At 39.0% G+C, this 23705-nt stretch overlaps 1 protein-coding gene, 1 long non-coding RNA gene and 1 pseudogene across 2 annotated transcripts; 1 reads left to right on the forward strand and 2 right to left on the reverse strand.

Annotated features, from left to right (window-relative positions):
* Nucleotides 1-98: 98 nt before the first annotated feature.
* On the reverse strand, nucleotides 99-18577 carry TMPRSS12 (transmembrane serine protease 12). The gene is made up of 5 exons (XM_019724353.2): nucleotides 18320-18577; nucleotides 17419-17614; nucleotides 11714-11982; nucleotides 2863-3005; nucleotides 99-682 (listed from the first exon to the last, which is right to left on the reverse strand). The coding sequence occupies exons 1-5, from the start codon at nucleotides 18522-18524 to the stop codon at nucleotides 431-433; spliced, it is 1065 nt and encodes a 354-aa protein (XP_019579912.2). The 5' UTR covers nucleotides 18525-18577; the 3' UTR covers nucleotides 99-430.
* Nucleotides 2902-6483, reverse strand: LOC141570096 (transmembrane protein 126A pseudogene; annotated as a pseudogene).
* Nucleotides 18293-21304, forward strand: LOC141570098 (uncharacterized). Its single transcript, XR_012493980.1, has 2 exons — nucleotides 18293-18583; nucleotides 20064-21304. It is a non-coding gene; the product is annotated as an uncharacterized LOC141570098 (long non-coding RNA).
* The last annotated feature ends 2401 nt before the right edge of the window (nucleotides 21305-23705 follow it).

The following is a 23705-nucleotide window of genomic DNA, read 5'->3' on the forward strand; positions in this document are numbered from 1 at the left end:
CAGAAACAAGATGATAATTCAAAAAATATATATATCATACAAATGTGTTCAAATAAAATAAAATCTAACTTAATAGGAAAGAGTTTTGATTACCAAAAGAACACTTCCGTTTTAATTATAAACTCTTTATTGTTTGGCATTTACATACATAAAGTATATATTTAAACCAAATATTTTATACAAACTGTAGGAAAGTATTCCAAATGAAAAATTATGATTATAAAGTAAAACAATCAACATATATCAAGGATGCATGCGATTCAGTGCCAAATTTATAATCACATATCTACTATGTCACAATCTTTTTTTCAAAAAAATGTCCACATAAGAACTCTAAAGTAGGCAATTACTTGCCCAAAGAATAAATGATTTTTATTATATAGAACATGGAAACGGACATGATGAAAAATAAAGATTTTTTAGAATGTCTTTATGGAGTTGTTAGTAATATAACAGAACCCAAGGCTACGAGCACCTGTCCAAGTAGAATATATATATTAAATATGCCTTTATTGCTTTTGTGGTAGAGGTGATCTGTCAGCCACTTTTTGTAGAAGGATGGCCCACTATAGACACCAGGAAAATTTTTCCGACCACAGCCATATCCGTAACTGGTAATTCCCATTACAAAAAATCGTTTATGTTCTGGTAAGTAGCACATTAATGGTCCACCACTATCACCCTATTAAAAAAGTCCCAAAATAGTGTTAGTTATTTCTAGTAGTCTTTATATAATAGTAAAGCTGGAATAAATTAATCACAATAAACATACATTTATATAAATATACATTTTCAATATACCTCTAAATTATTTAAGATCAATAGATTTTCAGTTTTATGTTCTGACTCAAACAGGAATTCTGTTATATTCAGTCTGGCCTGGTATTTAGAGGAAACATAGCTGGTGGATAAACTTACCATCGGCCTCATTTTGAACCAGAATTCTATAAATCCAATTGTTTGGAGTTTTTTAGTGCAATTATTCAGGAGAAATATAATGTAAGATGTGTGCAAAATATTGTAAATGCTGTCTCTTAGAATACTTCTACTGCTTAATGCTGTTTGTGAAAGGTATAACTTGAAGATATGTGAATGAATCTTTTAGGTGTGTGTGTGGTTTCCTAGCTAGACGAGAGGCGTAAACTGGCATCTTGTAAGAAATGGAAATCTTTCTAAGTGTTGACATGGGCTAATACAGGATATAAAGAATAAATGGCTGAGCCTCTTGATAGTCTTACAAATTTCCCTCATAGTTTATACAAGACTGTCAATGTAGCAACTGAAACACTGTTACTAAGGATTGTTAATCACTCAAAACCCCAAGGACACTGTGACAGTGCCTAAAGGTTAAAGACTATGCTTCTAAGATGTTTTCACATTCTCTATAAGGAAGGTATTGAATATATGTATATTTTTTATTACGAATGCAATTCAATTAGATTGGATTCTTTACTATTTTACTCAGCAAGATTTTTAAGGAAAAGGACACAGGAAAGATAAACTCTGGATTGCAGAAATCAGAATGAGTAGGAAAATGGGTAGGAGCATGGGTATTGCTTGGAAGTGAAGTGCATATGGATTTAGAAGTAGTAAAGAAAAGAGGAATAAAGAAAGATTTAAAACAAAAAGTAGATAAAATTGGACTTTATAAAACAGTCAACTTTTGTGCTACATTAGGAAGGTGAAAAGACATCCACAGAATGGGAGAAAATATTTGCTAACCATATACATGGTAAAGGACTTGTATCCAGAATATAGAAAGAATGCTTATGACTCAATAATAAAAAGATAAATAACTCAATTTAAAAAGGGGCAAAGGGTCTGAATAGACATTTCTCCAAAAAGATATATAAATGGCTAATAAACATATGCAAAGATACTCAACATTATTAGTCTTTAGGGGAATGCAAAGTAAAACTACAGTGAGGTACCACTTCACACTCACAAGGATGGCTGTAATAAAAAAGACAGGCAATAACAAGTGCAGACAAGGATGTAGAGAAAGTGGAACCCTCATACATCACTGATGAGAACGTAAAACAGTGCAGCCACTTTGGAATACAGTTTGGCAGTTCTTCAAAATGTTAAACGTTGACTTACCAATTTCACTCCTAGGTGAAATTTTCAAGAGAAATAAATACATACCTACACATAAAAACATACACACATGTTTATAGTAACATTTTAATAGCCAAAAAGTGGGAATAACTCAATGTTCATCAACTAATCAATGGATAAATAAAATGTGGCCTGTGCATACAATGGTATATTATTTGGCAATAAAATTAATAAAGTATTAATACATGACACAATATAGATGAGCCTTAAATACACTATGCTAAGTGAAAGAAGCCAGTACAAAAGACCACATATTGAATGGTACCATTCACATGAAATTTCCAAAATAGGCAGATCTATAGAGATTAGTGGTTGCCGAAGGCTGGAGGTGGGTGGGAGGAGAATGGGGAGTGACTCATAACGGATGGAGGTTTTGGGGTGACAAAAGTGTTCTAAAATTAGATTATAGTGATAGTTGCATGACTGTATCAATATACTAAAAACCCGTTGAGCTGTACACTTTAAGTGGGTGAGTTGTATATACATAAATTATATCTCAGAAGTGGTGATGAATAAAAGAGAAGAAAGATTCAGTGCAAATTTTGTGTAAGGTTGACCATGATTGTAGAAACCAAGGAAACAGGAAAGCAAGAGAATTTGGATGGTTGACATAGTTAAAAAGAAAAAATGAATTTCGTGCTTTTAGACTTGGTAATTAAGACTTCATCGGAAAGTGATCCAAGGCCTTGTTTAAGTTCCCTCTGGCTTTAGAAAATATTTCTAAGGAAAATTATTTGGTCTCACCCTGCAAGTATCAAAACTTCCATCTTCATCGCCTGCACAAAATGAAGTTTGAGGAATTATATTCCCATAACTTGTCTCAGAATTACAAATTTTTCGAGAAATATAATGTACTTCTGCTTCCTGTAACATATTTGTAGAATTACCTATTAACAAAAAAAATACCAAAATGTTATTTAGGAGAGTAGGCATTTTGACAGTGATGTACAATGTTCATGTTGAATAAATTTTCTTTCAAAAGTGACTGATTCAACAATTATGTAAAACTGTCATACCTTGTATTTCTCCATAGACATTCCTTATTTTGTCATTGTTATCACATTTTCCTTTAATTCTTTGAGCAATAGTTTCTTTTAACTTATTGAGCATATTTAAAGAGTTTCCTTGAAGTTTTTGTCTGCTAAATTCAACATCTGAGCCTATTCAGAGTCAGTTTCTATTGACTACTTTTTTCCCTGAGTGTATTGTTGAAAATTGGATGCTTTAAATAATACAAGATCTGACAATTAAGTTTGCGAATTTGCTGTAATGATGTTGCTAATCTTTTTTGGTATCAAAGAGATTATTCATTATGCATTTGTAACAACTGGACAAATAGTTAACCAAGTTTACTATTTGGAAGTGCTGAAAATGTTGTGTGAAAAAGTTAGACGACTTGAACTTTTTGCCAACAATTCATGGCTCTTGCGTCACAACAATGCACCAGTTCACATGGCACTGTCTGTGAGGGAGTTTTTAGCCAGTAAACAAATAAATGTATTGGAACACCCTCCCTACTCACCTGATCTGGCCCCTAATGACTTCTTTCTTTACCTGAAGATAAAGGAAAGACATTTTGATGACATTCAGGACATCAAGGGTAATATGACGACAGCTCTGATGGCCATTCCAGAAAGAGAGTTCCAAAATTGCTTTGAAGGGTGGACTAGGCACAGGTGTCAGTACATAGCTTCCCAAGGGGAGTACTTCGAAGGTGACTGTAGTGATATTCAGCAATGAGGTATGTAGCACTTTTTCTAGGATGAGTTCACAAACTTATTTGTCCAACCTTTGTGTATTGCAACAACTCTGGATTCTGATTTCATCCTCAACAAGGTTGTTGTCATTTTAAAAACAATTTGTCTGGACTTTAATTGTGGAATCCATCTCCCCACATTGTCTGACTGTTGTCTCTGCTCACTTTTTAAACTTTGATTTTTAACTTTTAGCCTGGCTTCATAGGGCTTGCCCGTGTGTCTGCATAGTTTAGTGGTCAGTCAGTGATTTGGGCTTTCATCCTTTGCTGATGGATCTGTGTGTGGGTTGGGAAGTGCAAGTTCAGTCACTTTTTAGCTCTACCTCGGCTTCCACTCTATGCTGAGCTCTCTCAGATTTTCCCCATACACGTTCAGTTTCTCAGTAAGCCAACGATGTTTGGAGAGTTTCTCCAGCCATTCCATAGCTCTCTCATGTTTCGGATCTTCCTGTCAAATGCCGGACTGTTTCACTGCTGGCTGCATCTAGGAGCACAGTCCCAGGCTGGCAGAGCTGTGGATTTCCCCCATTTGTCTCGTCCTCTCTTGCTGAGTCCACTATTTTTATCGACAATGGTCTTGGCCTAGATTTTCAACTGCTGCTAGCAATCCAGTTGTCCTCCTCTGGCAGCAAGGTCCTTATCCTTTACGGCCCTGGTAAAACTATTGCACTGACTGATCTGAGAGGAGAGTTGGAAGCAGCCACAAGGAAGAAAAGTGCAAATTATTTTTACCCAAATTTCTAGCTGTTTATAGGGAGTAGTTTTCAACTTGTTGTGTACTTTGGTTGATTTCCAGGGCTCCGAAATGGTTGCTTCTGACAATTGTGGAGTTTAGACTTATTTAGGGGAAGAGGATTTGCCAGCCTCCTCATGCTGCTACAGCCACAATTCCCATCCTTCTTCTTGTTTCTAAATTAATTGTACTCAGAGTATATAAAAGTGTGTACACTACCTGTTCTTTGAATTTTGAGATTTGCTTTATGGCTTAGTAAGTGGTCAATTTTTATAAAAGTTCCATCTGTACTTGAAAAGATGAAATTCTCTGGTTTTTGGGTACAGAATGTTCTGATTTGGCTATTAAATCAAGCTTGCTATTTATGTTCAAATATTCTAAATCTTAACTGATTTTTCATCTGCTTGGTATGCCAATAATAAAAAGAATTGTGTTAAAATTTTCTACTATCATAGGGGAGTTATAATTCCCTATACAATTGTTCGCTATACAATTCTACCTGTTTTACCTTAATATTGTCTTGGTCCTATTTATTAGGCTCACAAGTCTAGAATTGTTCTATCTTCCTGGTGAGTTGAAACTTTTCTAAAGAAGGTTCTACCTTCTTCATCCTCAATAATTCTGTTATCTTAACATCTATTTTGTCTGCTATTTGCATAGTGATACCAGCTTTCTTTTCATTATAATTTACTTGACATTTTTCATTCCTGGTTTTTTTTTTTTTACTTCAGTCCTTCCATATCCTTATATTTTAGGTATCTGTTGTTAAACTAAGCTGGATTTCCTGCTTCTTGATCCAATTCTCTCTCTTTTCTTTTTTCTTTTTACAGTTTTATTTTTGTGTGCAGATTTGCTTAACAATCACTGAATTTCTAGGGTGGGTTCAGGCAGCTGAAGAGCCTTTATAGATAGTTTATATTGTCCAGAACCAAGGTATGCTGCAAACCCAGTCTGGAGCAAAATGGGAAATAACGTCTTCCTAAAGACGGGCTTAGAAACTCTGATCCAAGGGTTAAGATGTTTCTTTTCTCTGGTAGCAGGGCTGAGGCATGCCTGGCTGCTAGACCGGCGTTCACAGGCATAGCCAAGAAAACAGGGTACAGACCACCAAAAACAAGACCAACTAATCCACCCCATGTTATGGTACAGGTTTCACAATTCAAATCACCTGTATTCAACAGTAAACTTACAAAACCCGTGTAAGATACATTCGCTGTCAAAAATGGGATCACTGCCATTGGTAATCCTGCAGCTACATGAGCTGAAAAAGACTGTTTGCTACGAAGCCACACAGAGCAGCATGAAGTCCAACACGTGTCGATCCATGTTCAGTAGGTCCCTTTCTGCTTCTGGAAGTTGGTTCATTTTTCTGGTTATGATATCAAAAATTTGTTTTTTCTCGACGGTATCATCCAATTCATGATTTTCCATCTTGAGCCTTAAGTTCTCCTCCCAGCAGTCGGCGCTTCCTCTGGGCTTCCTCAGCCGCTAAGGCTCACTGCGACCTTTGCACAACTTGCCATCTTTGGCTGACACCCAATTATCTGTCTTTTAACCAGTGATTGGGTCCATTAACATTTATTGTGATTATGAGTGTATGTGGGCTCATTTCTACTGTCTTGTTTTGTACTTTCTATTTTTCTAACTTTTCCTATGTGTCTTAGTTCTCCTTTCTTGATTATTTTTATTCAGATTTTGTCTTTCTCATTCCATTTGTTTCTTTCTATTGGTTTACAAGTTATATTCTCTCTTTCTGTTATCGAAATTTGACCATTCATGCTTAAAGTTAATGTTAACCAGTATCTTAACATTTCTCCTGAATAATACGGGAACTGGGACCACTTTAAATCTCATCACCCATTCTGAAATACATGCTTCCCCCCTAGTATTTAAATGTCTTTTTAAAAAATTCTATAAATTGCACGTTATTTTTATTGTGTTCCAAGGTTTCTTAATCTTGGCACTATTGACATTTTGGGTCAGATAGTTCTTCATTGTGGAGCTGGGAGAACTGTCCTGTGCACTGAGGATGACGAGCCGCGTCCCTGGCTTCTACCCATTAAGATGCCAGTAGCGTACTTACCCCCATCCTGTGGTAACCAGATTGTCTTCAGACATTACCAAATGTCCCCCGGGGGCAAAATTGCCCCCAGTTGAAAATCACTGTTGTATGCACACAATGTTTATTTATATTTACCTATTTCTCTGCTCACTTCTTGTATCTCATACCACCATTTTGACGTCATTTCATTTCTTTCTGGTATATTTCTTACTTCCTTTGGTGAAAGATCATTGGTAGTGAATTCAGCTTTTGTTCACTCTTATTCTTGAATGACAGCTTTGTTGGATACACAGTTGTAGGTTTGTAGTTATTTTCTCTCAGTACTTTGATCATGATATTTCATTGTATTTTGACTGTCATTGCTATTGAGAAATTTTCTGAAAGCCAGTTTATAATTATTTTATAAGGTTTGTTGTTGGTTTACCTTTTGTCTCTGGCTGTATTCAGGTTTTCTCTTTGTTCTTTGTTCTACAACCTCATTACAATGTATAAAAAAGGGACTGCATTTTGTTTTGGCTCATATTGTTCTTACTACATCTGGATTCATGTCTTTCATCAGTTATAGAAAAATTTCAACCCAAATCCATTGACTATTGCCTCACCTCTATTCTCTTCATTTGCTCTCTCTAGCATTCTTTTTTTTTTTCCATTCAGAATAATTTAATTGCAAGGCTAGTTAATGGAAATTTCTATTACAAATACTTCATTTGCTATGTAATCCTAGAAATAGATCTAAAAAGTAATCTACTGGTTAATAGGTTCTGGCTCTCTAGGGCAGTGACACGATTAAAAAGAAACCATAGGCTTGATTTGATGTTGGTTCACATTAGTCTAGATTTGATGTTGGTTCAGAATCTATTTGCAAAATTAAGAATAAATATAATCCATCTTGATCTGTATGTTTTCTTTCCATGTCCATAAAATGAAGAGCTTTTCCTGACCACCAGTTTTCCATACAACAGACAAGTAAATCTAGTAGCACTAGCCAGAAATGGTTACGGCTTGGGAACGTCACAGACACTGGCCTCTTTCAATGGGCAGACAGCGACCCCTCATTCAAAGTGAAGCTGCTAATCAGTGACATTCATAGCTTCATTAGTATTCATCATCCCCAAGGATGCTTAACATCTTCACATAACAGCTCCGTTACACCGATGGCCATTGTTCCGACCACACACGAACTATCTCCAAGTTCCAACGCAAAAGCTCTAGTGTTCTTATGAGGTGTATATTTGACTTTCTCATTTTAGCCTTCTCATCTTTACTTTCTTTCATATTTTCACTCAGCATAATTCCCTTGTGAACCATTATAGTACTTGCATGTATCAATACTTAACTCCTTTTAACTGCTTAACATAGTATTCCATGTTAAGGATATACTACCTTTTGTTTAATCATTCACCTATTGAAGGACAATTAGGTTTTTTCCAGTTTGGGGATATTACAAATAAAAGAATTTATGACCATTTATGAACAGGTTTTTGTGTGGACATATGTTTTCATTTCTCTGTGCTAAATGCTCAGGTATGTGATGGCTGGATCATCCTTATAACCAGTGTTTTGAACTCTGTATCTGATAGATTGCTTGTCTCCATTTTGTTCTTTTTCTGGAGTTTTGTCCTGTTCTTTTATTTGGGATATGTTTCTTTGTCTTCTCATTTTGGCTGCCTCCGTTTGTGTCTATGTATTAGGTAGATCTGCTATGTCGCCCAGTCTTGGCAGGTGGCCTTATGTAGTAGGTGTCCTATACGGTCCGGTGGTGCAGTCTCTGTGGTCACTGGGGCTGGTGCTCCAGAGATATGCATGCTCTCCTGTTTTAGTTGAGCCTTGATCGCTGGTAGCACGTCAGTGGGTGGTATTTACTCTCAGGCGGACTGACTGTGTGGACTGGCCATGACTACGGTGGACAGGCTGTTGGGCAGGGGCTGACCCCACAGAGCAGGGCTCTGGTGCCTGCCAAGTCCATCCTTTGGGTGTGTTGTTTGTGGAGCCAATTGGGGGGTGGTGATAGTTGTAGTCTGAAGCTGGCAACCAGGTGTGTTGGTTCTGGGGCATCTTGAGAGGGGCTCCAGTGCAGGCCCAGGCCAGCCACTGCCTATGCCTGGCCCGGGGCCACCTGGTAGGAGCTACAAAGTGAACTTTCGTTGGTAGCTGCCTGTGCTGGGCTTGGAGTCACTTGGGAGTGGTTATGCTGTAGACCAAGGCCAGCTAGTTATGCTGTGGACCAAGGTCACTAGTGCTGGGCTTGGGGCCACTTAGCAAGAGGTGCAAGACACACTGAGGCCAGCCCAAATTGCTTGTTGGGGGGTTGTGGATTTTTCAGAGATTTTAGGGAAATCTACCACTCAGGCTGAAGCCACCTGCTTATGAAGAACAGCCACTGAAAGAGGTTTGGGCCTGTGCCCGAACTGTGTCGCCTGTAACTGCAGGCTAGGTCGGGGAAGGGCTCAAAAAAGGAACAATGGCTGCTGCCAGTGCTTCTGTCCTGGTGAGAGCTGCCCCGCCAGTCCACACCTTAAAGCCAGACAATTCACTTCTTCCCTGTATGTCCCTGATACTTCTCCAGCTGCTGCCCCAGTGCTGGAGCTCAGAGTGAGTGTCAGTGAGTAAGTCTGTGCACAGGCCTCTCAGAGGATGCTTGGGTCTCCAGCAGCCGTCATCTCTCCCGGACTGAGTCCCTGCTGATTTTCACAGCCAGCTGTTGTGGGGACTCCTCTTCCTGGCATTGGTGGTCTGGGCTGGGCACCCAGTGTGGGGTGCTTCTCAGAGGGGACCTCTGCTGCTGAGATATCCCTCCTGATTCTTAACCGCCACATGTGGGTGTGGGACCTGCCTGTTCCTTGTCTCCGCCCCTCTTGGTGCGTCTCCTTCTTTATACCAGTCTTGATACCAGTCTTGTTGTGTCTCCTTTATATCCTTTATTATAGGAGTTCTATTGAGCTAATAGTCTTCAGGTGGTTCTCAAAGGTAGTTGTTTTATAATTTAGTTCTAATTTTGATGTGGTCATGGGAGAAGGTGAGCACAGCATTTACTTATTCTGCCATCTTGACTGGAAGTTCACTGCAGCTTTCTTTTGATTAATGTTTCCTTGGTATATCTTTCTCCATCCTTTTGCTTTCAACTTACCTCTATCATATTTGAAATGAACTATGTATATATAAACTGTATGCTAAACCATGAGTCTGACTCATTCTGAGAGTATAGCCCTGGGGCTTCACCTTTATGGGAGTTTCCCCACATCCACTTGCGCAGGCTTCGTTCTTCAAACCTCTCAAGTCCCATGAAACCACAGAAATCAATAATCAATGTTACTAATTTGGCAAAGACCCTCAAGATGAAAGCCAACTTTGGTTCTCCAGTTATCTAAGTTTCTATCTTCATACTCGGTCCTTGACTTACTTACGTATTTTCCCTTTGTAACAGTTTTCAGTGGAAAGGTTGGTGTGTGCATGTAATCTACCACACTGATGGAAAACCAACGTAATCCTTGAAACACCTTTCTGATAGGTATTACTCTCGTCTTACAGATCATGAAAATGTATGACATTGTGAGATATTACCTAAAATAGTGGAGACTCATGAAATTTGAGGCAGGCTGACCTGGGCTTGAATTTTGACTCCTCATTTAGCTGTGTAACTTTGTGCAACTTATTACATTAACCTCTTTAAACCTCAGTTTATTCATGCATGTTATAGTATTTCTTGTAGTGTTTTTGGGGGTGTTAAATGAGAAGTGCATTACAATGCTTAGCATTTTATTAAGTATCTTGTCCTGAATAAATGGTAGTTGCTCCTATCATTGTTCTAATTGTTAAAGATTCAATAGTTGCCAATGGTCATTCAGCTAGTACCGTGTTTCCCCGAAAATAAGACTTAGCTGGACCATCAGCTCTAATGTGTTTTTGGAGCAAAAATTAATACAAGACTCGGTCTTATTTTACTATAATATAAGACAGGGTCTTATATTAAATTTTTGCTCCAAAAGACGCATTAGAGCTGATGGTACAGTTAGGTCTTATTTTCGGGGAAACATGGTATATGGCAGGGCTAAGATTCAGAGTTAGGTCTGTGAGTCTAAAGCCCAAGCTCTTTTCCCTACATGGCACCATGTTGCTTTCCGTGTCTTCCTTAGAAATTATTCACAGGAAAAAAAAAAGAAAAATAATTCACACATCTTTCATACATTTATCTTTATCTTGTCTAAATTCACAAATATTTAAATGGCTAGGTTTTATGGGGGGCAGAAAAAAAAAAGAGTCTCTGCACTTGATCTCATGTGTTGCTAACTAGAATTTCATTCCAATAAGAGCAGTTTATACTGACTGCTGTACTTAAATATTCAGTGTTTAGAACAAAAAAGACCTAGATTTGAGTCCCAGCTTCTCAACTTCTAAGATTCACAATTCCTGATCTTTTAAATGGTAATAATAGCATTAACCCCCTACTAGGAATATTGGGAGGATAACATAAAATAATGTATTTAGAACAGGGCCTGAAGCATGGAAAACACTCCCAAATGGTAGCTGTTGTTATTGCCAAAGGCAGAGGGCGTCTTCCACTTCTTTTTTTTTTTTTTTCCAATTCCTCCCATGAATTCAGTCAATCAACAATCTGTGCCCCTTTGTGTACTTAAAAAAAAACACAAAAACATGGCAATTAACCTGTTTTATACTAAACAAGGCATTAAATAGAACGCTAAGTCGATTATTATTTAATACAAGCAATTCTGTTACAGAGCTGGCTCTATCACTGATGAGTCTTAGAAACTACAAGAAACACTCAGAACCATCATTTTCTCTGAGAATGTTTAAAGGTTCAAGCATCTTGGCATGTATAACCAGAGAAAACCTCTATTTCTGCTTTGGAAGATAATTTGTTCTCTCCCACAAGCAAGAAAAAATACAAGAAAAAGACATTTCTTTTTCACTGGTAAATGAAGACCTATTGTTGAAACTCATGCTATAAAGAGATAAATATATGAAAGGGTTCACCGTCTCTAATAATCAGAAGAATTTGTATCAATAAAATTCAGACTATAATTACCTTCTTCTTTTGTTCTTCCCCAGCCACCTATAAAACACTTTGTGTTTCCATCCAGATTTTGGAAAACATCAAAAGGTAGACAAATAGGCTGAATATAGTCATTATACCTCACTGCTTTTTTTAAATGAAAAAGCGCAACATCATTTACATAAGTTTCCACATCGAAGTCTGGATGGATGATGATTGCTTTAACTTTTATAATCTTGGTGTAAGGATGACTCCCACGTATATTATTAGTTCCAAGCACAGCTCTCCACATTAAAGGATCTCTGAAAAAAAGTTAATGTTCTTATTATAAACATGTTCATTTAACTAAGTAAATATTCTTAATCTCCCACTAGTTTTATTTTTCTTATGTTAGATTAATAACAAAAAAATTTAATCCTACATTCATGTGACATAAAATCACATCAAATACAAACCTAAATACCATGATGTAGGAAAGGAGAAAAAAATCTGTGGGACAGAAAGTCCAAACACATATTCAAGTACCTGAGAATTTATATGATTAAGGTAGCACTTCTTACTAGTGGACAGAGCATGAATTATTCAATACATGGTATTGGGACAACTAACTAAATAATTAGTCTGAAAAGTGAAATAAAACTAAATCCCAAAAAAACACTAAAATGAATTCAAAATGGATTAAATTTTAAACACACAAATCTTTTAAATAAAACTTCCTATCTTTTAAAGATACATCAAGTGATATGTCTGAGATTTGCTTCAAAATAATTGGAGTGGGGACTTGGTAAGGATAAAGATGAAACAAGATCAGGCATGAGTTAATAACTTGAAGTTGGGTGATAGGTATATGGGAGTTCACTAAACTATGCTCTATTTGTGTACATTTTTGAAATTTTAGATTGAAATATTTGGGTATTAAATTAGCATGAGAATTATAAAAATTAAACCAGAAAGAAAAATAGATGAATATATAACAATGACATGAGATAGGACTTTATAAAGCATGACACTAAATATAAAAACTAGAAGCAACTAATGGATCTTGACAGTCTTAAAAAAACAAAAAACAAGGAGAAAAACCAAACCAAAGAAACAAAAAAAATCTTCTGTAGGCCAAAACCCAAGCGTACAATAGTTGTTATATCTGTAATTTGATTGGGAAGAAAGAACTTTTATTTTTTAAACAGTTGTTTACCGTGTTTCCCCGAAAATAAGACCTAGCCAGACCATAAGCTCTAATACGTCTTTTGCAGCAAAAATTAATATAAGACCCGGTCTTATTTTACTATAATATAGGAGGACCAGGTCTTTAATATAATAATATAATATAATATAATATAATATAATATAATATAATATAATATAATATAATATAATATAATATAATATAATATAATATAATATAATAATATAATACCGGGTCTTATGTTTTTTTGCTCCAAAAGATGCATTAGAGCTGAAGGTCTGGATAGGTCTTATTTTGGGGAAACACGGTACAACTGCTAAAATTCCTTTTCACCCTTCAAATTGGCAAAGTTTAGGTATGAGAGTGTGTGTGCATATGCGTGCACACGAGTGTGCAGGTTTGATGATAATGCACATTACAGACAAGAGTCAGAGGAACAAATGTATTCTTATTCATTGTAGAAAATAGACGGGTACTTTGGCAGCATGTATCAGTAGCCTATAAAAGTTGCATTGTGGGTGGCCGGATGGCTCAGTTGGTTAGAGCACGAGCTCTGAAAACAGGGTTGCTGGTTTGATTCCCACATGGGTCAGTGAGCTGCGCCCTCCGCAACTAGACTGAAGACAATGAACTGCCGCTGAGCTTCCAGAAGGGTCCGCCGGATGGCTCATTGGTTAGCACTTGAGCTCTCAACAACAAGGTTGCCAGTTCAATTCCCACATGGGATGGTGGGCTGTGACCCCTGCAACTAAAGATTGAAAACGGCGACTGGACTTGGAGCTGAGCTGCGCCCTCCACAAGTAGATTGAAGGACGACCAGTCCCTAGTATATAACATATATTCAGTAAATGTCTGTTGAATAAAGGGATAAAATCATCAGTAAGATTTAGTCTTGGGAGCTGATGGGCCTTGGAGAAACACACTGTTCCCCAATAAAAAAATTTATATTAAAAAAAAGTTGCATTGTATTTGACTCTGCAGTTCTATTTCTTATAATTTATCCCAAGGAAACAGGAGATATTCAGCTCTCTTAAAAGTGGACTAGGCAAACTCTAAAAAGTTTGTAAAAAAATTTTAAAGTCCTAGTTCTACTTTGATTTTTTAAAAAAACCACTGCTTTAAGCTACTTTGAAATAATGATGTTTCTTTTCTTTTCCAAACTTACTCAATTTATATTACTTATTTATTTCAATGTATATTCAGACCATAAGTTTAAAAAACAGGTTGTATACACCCAAAACTACAAAACATTGCTGAAAGAAATTAAAGACAACATAAATAAATGGAAAGATATCTCACATTCATGGACTGGAAGACTTACTTTTGCTAAGATGACAATACTACCCCCAAAGCAAGTTATTGATTCAATGCAATCCCTATAAAATCCCAGTGTTTTTTGCAGTAGAAAAACCCATCCTAAAATTCATATGAAATATCAAGGGACCCCCAAAAAGCCAAAATAATCTTGAAAAAGAATTAAGTTGGAGAACACACATTCCTGATTTCAAAACTTACTGCAAAGCTACAGTAATCTAAAGTGTGGTACTAGCATAAGGACAGCTATATACACCAATGGAAAAGAATAGAGAGCAGAAATACATCCTTGTATATGTGGTGAATTGATTTTCTTTTTTAAAATTTTTTATTGGGGAATAGTGTGTTTTTCCAGGACCCATCAGCTCCAAGTCAAGTCGTTGTCTTCAATCTAGTTGTGGAGGGCGCAGCTCACTGGCCCATGTGGGGATCCAACCTGTGACCTTGGTGTTACAAGCACTGCTCTCTAACCAACTGAGCCAACCAGCCGCCCCTCAATTGATTTACAACAAGAGTGTCAAGGCAACTCAATGGGGAATGGACAGGCTTTTCAACAAATTCTGCTTGGAAAACTGGATATCTACGTGCAAAAGAATGAACCTGGATCCTTACCTTATACCATAAGCAAAAATTAACTCAAAATAGAGAATGACCTAAATGTAAGAGTGAAATGGAGATAATGATAGCTATGTCTGAGGGTTACTGGGAGGGCTTTTTAAATACACAATTATATGTAACATCCTTGAACAGTACCTAATCTCACAGCAGGTCTTTGATAAGTGGTTGTTATAAGAAGGAATACAGAATAATTTCCTAAACTGGCAAGGTTTAGGAAATGAGGGGGGGACAGGAATAGAAGGTGGCAGAGTTAGTCCTTTGAGGAGGAAAAATAGAGACTATGCCTCAGTAATGTCTACTTTCTTAGCACTTAGCCCAGTTCCTAGTATATAACATATATTCAGTAAATGTCTGTTCAGTAAAGGAGTAAAATCATTAAGATTTAGTCTTGGGAACTGTTAAGTGGAATATGAACATTATCTTCAAATGTTTGGAAGAGGAATTAGGTTTAATATATATGGCTTCAGAAGGGAGAATGAAAACCAAGACACTTAGTTCTACATAAGGAAAAGCTTTCTAAGAATTAAAGCTGTCTGAAATTGAAACGAGAGTCTCTCAAGGTAGCAGTTCATCACCACAAGAGGTGTTTCAGGTAGAGAGCCATATGGTATAGTTATGGTTATATGTGTGGGCTTTCACTCTGACAAACCTGGATTTGATCCCTGATTTTGTTGTTTTTCAGCCATGGAATCATGAGCAAGGTACTTAAGAATGCTCAAGTCTCAGGGTCTCTCTGCAGCAAAGAGTTGTTGTAAAGATTAGTGGAAATTATGCATGAAAAAAAATGCTTGGCTCAATACATTGAAGCAGTAATTATTTCAGACTAGAGAACCCTTTACTTCAATATTGTAAGAAGGATTCGTATACAGGACAGACGATTGAACTAGACATTTAAAATGCCTCTTTGAACTCTAAGATTCTCTGACAGTATAACAAAGCTGCATCATTTGACCACGGTCATACATCTACTGTGTTTCCCCGAAAATAAGACCTAGCCATACAATCAGCTCTAATGCGTCTTTTGGAGCAAAAGCTAATATAAGACCCAGTGTTCTATTCTATTCTATTCATTATATTATATTATATTATATTATATTATATTATATTATATTATACCCGGTCTTATAGTAAAATAAGACTGGGTCTTATATTAATTTTTGCTCCAAAAGACACATTAGAGCTGATTGTCCGGCTAGATCTTATTTTTGGAGAAACACGGTAGTAGGTTTTGGAAACGTACTTAAAGCCACTGCAGCACAGTGTCAGGGATACTAGGATACGGTCTCCCCAGTCTGAACTCATTTTTCTCCATCAAGCCAAAGGAACAGACCAGTAAAGGCACAATGTTAGGACTTAGTAGGCAAGAAGAGATTTCCCAAGAATTTTCACACCATGCCAAGCAGGCCTTCCCTCCCATGGTTTAAGATTTGAAAGCTGTAGAAAAGCAGTTTTTAATGACAGCATGTTAGAAAACAATTGTTAAGATACCCACACCTGAAAGAACAGAATTGATTCCTAACTCTGAAGCTTTTTTCCTACCTCTGTTTCTATACCTTTGGTTTATACCTTAGTATCTTCCCATTTAAAAAAAAAATCTCCATTAAAAAAACAATTTATGGAACTGAAATCCATGTTTAAAAAATATAACATACATATTAAAACCTACCAAACAGGTCAGTTGCCCTTAATTGAATTTCAAAGTTGTTAGTTCCTCTTAAAGACTTTTCATTCTTCTCCAAGACAGCTGTTTTCTTAAAAATGAAAAACTGAAGGGAGACTGTATAACAGGTACCATGGTTTCCCAAAGGATTTGTCTTAGAGCTTCATAGTAAATGGTTAGGAGGGTCATAAAGTTCTATTCTAATTGTGGTAAATCCCATTTCTCCTAGATTGACATCATCCATAGAGTGAATAAACATTTATTATGTCCTCTATAAAGTAGGCCAAGTCCTATATTAGTACCAGGAATACAAAATAAAACATGTAGTCCTTGCCTTCAAATAACTCATGATCTAATGGTGAAAAAGACAAATACATGGTTACAATATAATAATTTTAAACGCTAAAAAAAGAGTTTCATTATCTGAAGCAAGGTCTGACAAGAGCATATATTCAATTTGGCTTAAATAAACTCTTATAGCGATTAAAAAAGTAATAATAAAACAAGGTCTGACAAACTCCATCCCATAAGTCAAATCTGGCCTGTATAAAAATAAGAGTATTTTTATACACCTAATGAACAAAGAATGTTTTTTACACTTGTAAACGGTTGGGAAGAAAACCAAAATAACATAATATTTTGTTCAAATTTCAGTGTTCATAAATAAAGCACACTCATTTAATTGTGTATTGTCTATGGTCACTTTGGTTCTTCAGTGGCAAAGTTGAATAGCTGCGACACAGACTGTATGGCCTGCAAAGCATAAAATACTGTCTTTACAACAAATGTTGACTTCTAATTTAAAGGATTAATGTCAACAGCTATTCAGTGTAGTACATATATAGCATTGTGGGTACTTGCAAACATACAGCTTAACTGAACATGACTGCATTCTGGTCCTCCATCACTTTAAAATATCCCCTAAGAGAATATAATAGAAGCTGTGTTCTGAATACATACCTAGAATCCTTAGTGCAGTGGGCAGCTGTGAGGACCCAACTTTCTTTCACTAAGCTTCCTCCACATATATGAGCAAGAATTCTGCCGTATTGGATCTGCAGGCTAACTATCCAAGGCCATGTACCAATTTGAGCGTCCGTGCCCCCTATAACGCGAGACCCTTTGAACACACCTGCAAGCGGGGCTACTCCACAATCTAAAAACAAAAATGATGTACTACTTGAAGTGCACATCTAATAATATATATATTAATTCCTAATCTTAACACATTAATATAATCTTTTAAATTCCTATTTTAAAAACTAATAATGCAAGCTCGATACCTAAAGCATGCCTGTATTTTGAGGGGGAAAAAGGTTAAGATAAACATGCCCTAATTGATTACTTACAAATAGAAAGATGTTAAATAAACACGGTTCATTAATTTTACAACTCTATTCCCCAAAAGTATGAAAATGTGATGTTTCTCTGGCCAGGTATCATATTCTTCCCTGTGTGAAATGGCAATTAAAGAGCCTGGAACTGGTGAATCAAGAGCTACAAGTTCTAATACTTGCCATTTAACTTGCTGGGTTAATTTTTCTCAACTGTAGTATGAGAAGGTCACCTACTAGCCCTTTCAACTCTGAATTCCAATGAATGATTAATCTGTAAAATAGGAATGACAGATCCCAGGATGTTTTGAGGAGTACATATAGACACCCTACACAAATGTATGGCGTATGTATTACTACTGCTGCTGCTGCTATTTCTGTCATCATTGTCACTGGACTGCTTAGGTCTGTGAATTTTCAGTTATAGGCAATTGGAACAATGGAAAAGGAGAGACTCAAAATCAAACACTAAAGAAGTAGGGAAAAGGCAGGACGACCGTCCAAAGCAAGGAATGAACAGATACTGCCCTCTGCGGCCCACCCTTCCTTTTTCTGGGCCTGGAGCCCCTTCTGCGGCCTGAGCCTCCCAGGCGTGGCCTCAGGCCACCCCGGACCACTGGCCTGTCCCTCAGGGGGGCCGCGCCTGCTCCTTTCTGAGACCGGGTGGTGTTCTGAGTAGAAGACCAAGCTCCCCACAAGCAGCAGCGCAGGACTCAGGAGCCCGCGCCCCATTTAGGAACTCCAGTTGGGCAAGATGGCGGCCGGGCGAGGGCGACGGGCCGGGCCACGAGGTGTGTGAGGTGGGAGAGGCGCGTAGGGTGGGCGTGAGGACCAAGCACGCAAAGTAGGCGAGTGCGTGAGGGGGCGTGAGGGGCGTGAGGGGGCGTGAGGGGGCGAGGGGGCGTGAGGGGCGTGAGGGGGCGTGAGGGGGCGAGAGGGGCGTGAGGGGGCGAGGGGGCGTGAGGGGGCGAGAGGGGCGAGGGGGCGTGAGGGGCGTGAGGGGGCGTGAGGGGGGGCGTGAGGGGGCGAGGGGGGCGTGAGGGGGCGAGGGGGGCGTGAGGGGGCGTGAGGGGGCGAGAGGGGCGTGAGGGGGCGAGGGGGGCGTGAGGGGGCGAGGGGGGCGTGAGGGGGCGTGAGGGGGCGAGAGGGGCGTGAGGGGACCTGCGGCCCGCGCTGCTGGCGGAGTTGCCCCGCGAGTCTGCCTCCCCAGAGCTGTTCTAGTTGGCGGCCACCTACTGGACAGGGGTTCGTGGGGTGTCCCGCCCTCAGCCGGGATCTGGGGGTCCGTCAGTTGGCGAGACGTTCCTAGGCCCGGCCCGCGCGCCCCTAGGCACAGTCGGGCTGCGGCGGCGGCAGGGGAGGTGCTGGAACCGGTCGGGCGCTGCTAGCTCAGGCCTTCAGGGCTGGGAAGCTCCCAGAAGCAAGGCGGGTAAGCTGGGAAGGGAGAGGCAAAACGGGGGGGCAAATCAAATGTAGACAGGTTGGGCAGTTGAGATAGTATAGCCACTGGGAGAACCCAATTTCTGTAATACCGACTGATCTCATTATTAAATGTGTAGTACTTGCCTTCAGTGTTATGTCAGGGTGAGCTCATGAAATCAAATTTAAGGACCTGCAAAGTTGAGGACAAAGCTTGACTGAAGGTAACTGCACCCTCCACACATGCTTCATTCCCTGAGCGACACATTCTTCCTTACCCCTATTTGAACCCCTGAGATGCCCGTTTGACATTGTAAACACTGTAGGGAGAGGGTGTAGATAAATGGTTCCAATTAATCGATCCATTGAATAAATAGATATTAACCTAATACTATGTACCATACACTGCTGAAATGTGTTAAGATCTGGACCTCTGGCCCAGAAAACTTTATAACATGGCTAGCAGAGAAAAATTGTTTCTGTATCACTTGGAGAACAAAGAAATAAACCGTGACGTCCGGGTCTAATACCAATTCAGACACAAAGGATTGGTGTGCGCTGTGGCAGTCTGGGAAGGCTCTCTGTAGGAGGGGGTGTGTGAGCTGGACTGAGATTGAGGGGGAAGGTCAAGTAGAGGGAGGAGATGTAGTGAAGATAGGCTAGGCTAAGGTACAGCATAAGCAAAGGCATGGATATTGTGAAAATTCATAAAGGATACCTCAACCAAAATTGGAGTCTGAAAGGCCTGTAGGGGGAACTTTCACACCCTACTATTCATCATTGGTTGCCCCAAACAGGAAGAGACATTCCTTGCAAACAAATAGGAAGATCTTTTCTACTCTATTACCCCAGCAGGAGAGGAAGATTTTCTCTTTCCCCAGCAATGGCCCAGCCACTGAGAGATTGTCACAAGCCAGCCAACGAAAAGCCACTACACTTTGAACTCCCAGTTTCCTCCAGTTCCTAACAGCTCCTCCCAACTTCCCTTTTCCTCTGTAAAAGAATATGCCTCTCCTTTGTTCTCCAGACTTGCCTATGGTTTTGTCATAGCTCGCTTGTCTCAAATTGCAATTCTCTGCTATTCCTTAGTAAACCCATTTTTGCTGATAAGATACTTTTAATGTCAATAATATGTATCCATGCATGTTTTGCCGGAGAAATAGAACCAATAGGATATATAGAGATGTGTAAGAGGAGATTTATTATGGGAATTGGCATGCAATTATGGAGGCTGGGAAGTCCCACAGTATGCCATCTACAAGCCGGAGAACTAGGAAAACCAACGGTATGATTCAGTCCCAACGCAAAGGCCCGAGAACCAGGATCTCAATATGGGAGGACAGGAGAGATGGATGTCCCAACTCAAGAAGAACGGGAGAATTTGCCCTTTCTCCATCTTTTTGTTTTATTTGGATCCACAGTGGATTGGATTGGATGATACCCAACCACATTAGTGAGGGTGGATCTTCTTTATTCAGTCTACTAATTCAAATGATAATCTCTTTCAGAAATATACTGTATAGAGCATATAAAATGTATTGTATATGTTGGATTGAGGTTTGCAAAACAAGTTGTTTACTGGTAGGGACAGGACTATGGCCGCACATGTGTGAGACTGATAAGAGTGAAGTAAAAAACATATTTTTGTGTGAAACTGAGCATAACAAAATTGAGTGATAAACACATTTACCAAACAACTTCTGGTTATCATCTAAGAGATAAAAAAAACTCCTGGCAAACAACTTCTGGTTATCACCTAAGAGGTAAACAAATCCAAGGACAAGAGGATAAAAGCAGAACTCCTGAGCAATGCCGTGAGAAGTCTGACTGACGCTCCAGCTAAGACCTTCTGTGAGGTGCAGGCTGCGATACTGTGGGACCCTCTGAAGTTCTTCCCCGCAAGACCAGCTTGTCTCAGACCCGTTGTGGGCCCAGTCGCCTTTCCTGGACCAGGAACCTTCTCCATCTCGATTGACTCTGGGACTTGGTTTGTTATTAAATTCTGTTCTACTCTGTATAACTTTCTGTGCTTACCAGAGCATTGGCCTCTGGAGGGACATTGGCTCCCAAATAAAGCTGTGTTACTCACTCTATCTGAACCTGTGTGCCGGGACTTTGTTCCCCACTCGTGTCACAAATACCATGTAGGGACATAGGGCCCTGCCAAGGGGTTAATATCCCCTTGCCTTTCAGGAAGAGACTGAAATGTTAGCGACTGTCCTTACAGGCGCTCGCAACACATACTCACAGACACATCCAGAAATAATATTTTACCAGCTATCCGGTCGCCCCTTAACCCAGTAAAATGAATGATCACAGTAATAAGAATGCAATGTGTGTCTACTTTTGTTTTACTGTGCCTTAAACTGTGCCTTTGTTGTGTTAGAGACTAAAGAAAGAAACTGTGCCTTAAAATTTTTGATCAGGATATGTAAGACAAAAATACTAAGTTGAAGGTTTCTTCCTGGTTTTGTATTTAATTTGATTCTATTTTGAGTCCAGAACCAATGGGTAAGGCCCTTCTTCCATTTAGCAAGGTCGTTTAATATGGGTTTTGGATGCGCCATAGTAGTCCTGGAGCCTGCTTCATACTTAGGCTGCTGATTGCTCCGTGTAATGAAGAGAACATTTTCAGTGTGTAAAGAAAGCTGGGCAAGAGGGAAGAAAGAAGTAGGCAGCCCATAGTCCAACAACATAGCAGAAGGCGACATCTGAGCCAAGAAAGATGTCTGGGATTTTCACTGTGGTGGGTTGAGCCAGGGTTTTTAAGAACAATGATAACTAAAGTTTGGTTTTAAGTTGTTTTATCATTGCTATCTTGTGTTGAAGGTTGCCTCCCACACCTTGAGTAACAAGGGAGCAGTGTCGGTTGTGGGAAAATTATAGTAGGGTCAGGAAAAGGACAGCTGCCTTGCTCACGTCATCCCTCTGAGGTTGCTGTGGTTGGCAGCGTTAATCAAAGGAGGCTATTAGTTGGGGCTTACAGGTGGTAACGTGGGGGAGAGGGGGCAGAAGCTCATGGCTGAGCTGAAATCGGTGAGTGGGAGGCAGGTGTTACTGGAGAAAGAAGTTGCAGCGTGAACTGACCCAGGCAGGGACAGACAAGAAACAAATTTCCTGTTCCCCAAATATTTCAGTGGGATGTGATACTTGAAAGAGGAGAAACAGCTGAGGTGTGTTTCTGTGAGTGGGGGATGTGATCAGATCGGGAATGGCTTTGCAAGCAGGGCAGATGACTGGTCTTGCTGTGAGAGATAACAGAGATTCAACAGGTTTCTTTTATAAATCCTGATCAAAAACAGGTGCATGCAGCCAAGTCATGAAAGGGCAATGAAAAATACAATGGAGCAGTGACTGCAAGGGTTCTGTGCCTGGATTTCGTCTGCCTATTCTAGGTCTTCACTCTTCTCTCCTGCACTCACTTCCTTTCTTTATGACGTACTCCCATCAGACGACGAATGTCCTCTGGGGTGGTAGGCAGCCTCCAAAATGGCCGTTAGTTAGCTCTGTTGCCTGGTAGTTACACCCTTTAACTGTAGTTCTTAATTTTATCATATACATGGGGTATAAATGCCACAACATATTTATCTACATCAGAAGCTATTATTGATGGAGAGTTGAATTATTTCCAGATTTTTGCTATTACAACTAATACTACTATATATACGAGCATGAGTTTCTCTGGACTGTATACTAGGCTGGGGTTGCTGAGTCATATAGAATACATATCACCACCTTTGCTAAAAAGTGCCAAATTGTTTTCCAAAATATACTAATATACTCTCCAACTAGCAGCATATAAATGTTTCCATTGTTCATATTATCACCAATACTTTTTAATTTTTTACCAATCCTGTGGGTATGAATTGAGAACTCCGGGTTTCAATCTGCATTTTCCTGATTTGAATGAATTTGAATATGTGAATATATATTCATATGTTTAGGGGACATTCATTAATTATTTAATATTAAGTACCTATTTAGGTCTTTTATTTGTTTATCTTTGTCTTACTGATTTCACTAACTGGAAAGCACTGATCTTTTTACTGTCTCCGTAGTTTTGGCTTTTCCGGAATGTCATATAATTGGAATTATATAGTATGTAATCTTTTCAGATTGGCTTCTTTTACTTTGTACTATTCATTTAACGTTCCTCCATGTCTTCTCATGGCTTGATAACTCATTTCTCTTTAGTGCTCAGTAATATTCCATTGTCTGCATGGACCACAGTTTATCAATCCAGTCACCGACTGAAGGATGTCTTAGTTGCTTCCAAGTTTGGGAATTATGAATGAAATAGCTATAAACATCCGTGTGCAGGCTTTGTGTGAACATGTTTTCATCTCCTTTGGGTTAATACCAAGGAGTGCAATTGCTGTTATCACATGCTAAGAGTATGTTTTGTTTTGTAAGAAACCACACAGCCGTCTTCCAAACTGGCTGTACCGTTCTGCATTCCCACCAGCAAGGAATGTGAGTTCCTATTGTTCCACA

The sequence above is a fragment of the Rhinolophus sinicus genome, linkage group LG02, assembly GCF_036562045.2.
Source record: "Rhinolophus sinicus isolate RSC01 linkage group LG02, ASM3656204v1, whole genome shotgun sequence".
Taxonomy (NCBI): Eukaryota; Metazoa; Chordata; class Mammalia; order Chiroptera; family Rhinolophidae; genus Rhinolophus; species Rhinolophus sinicus.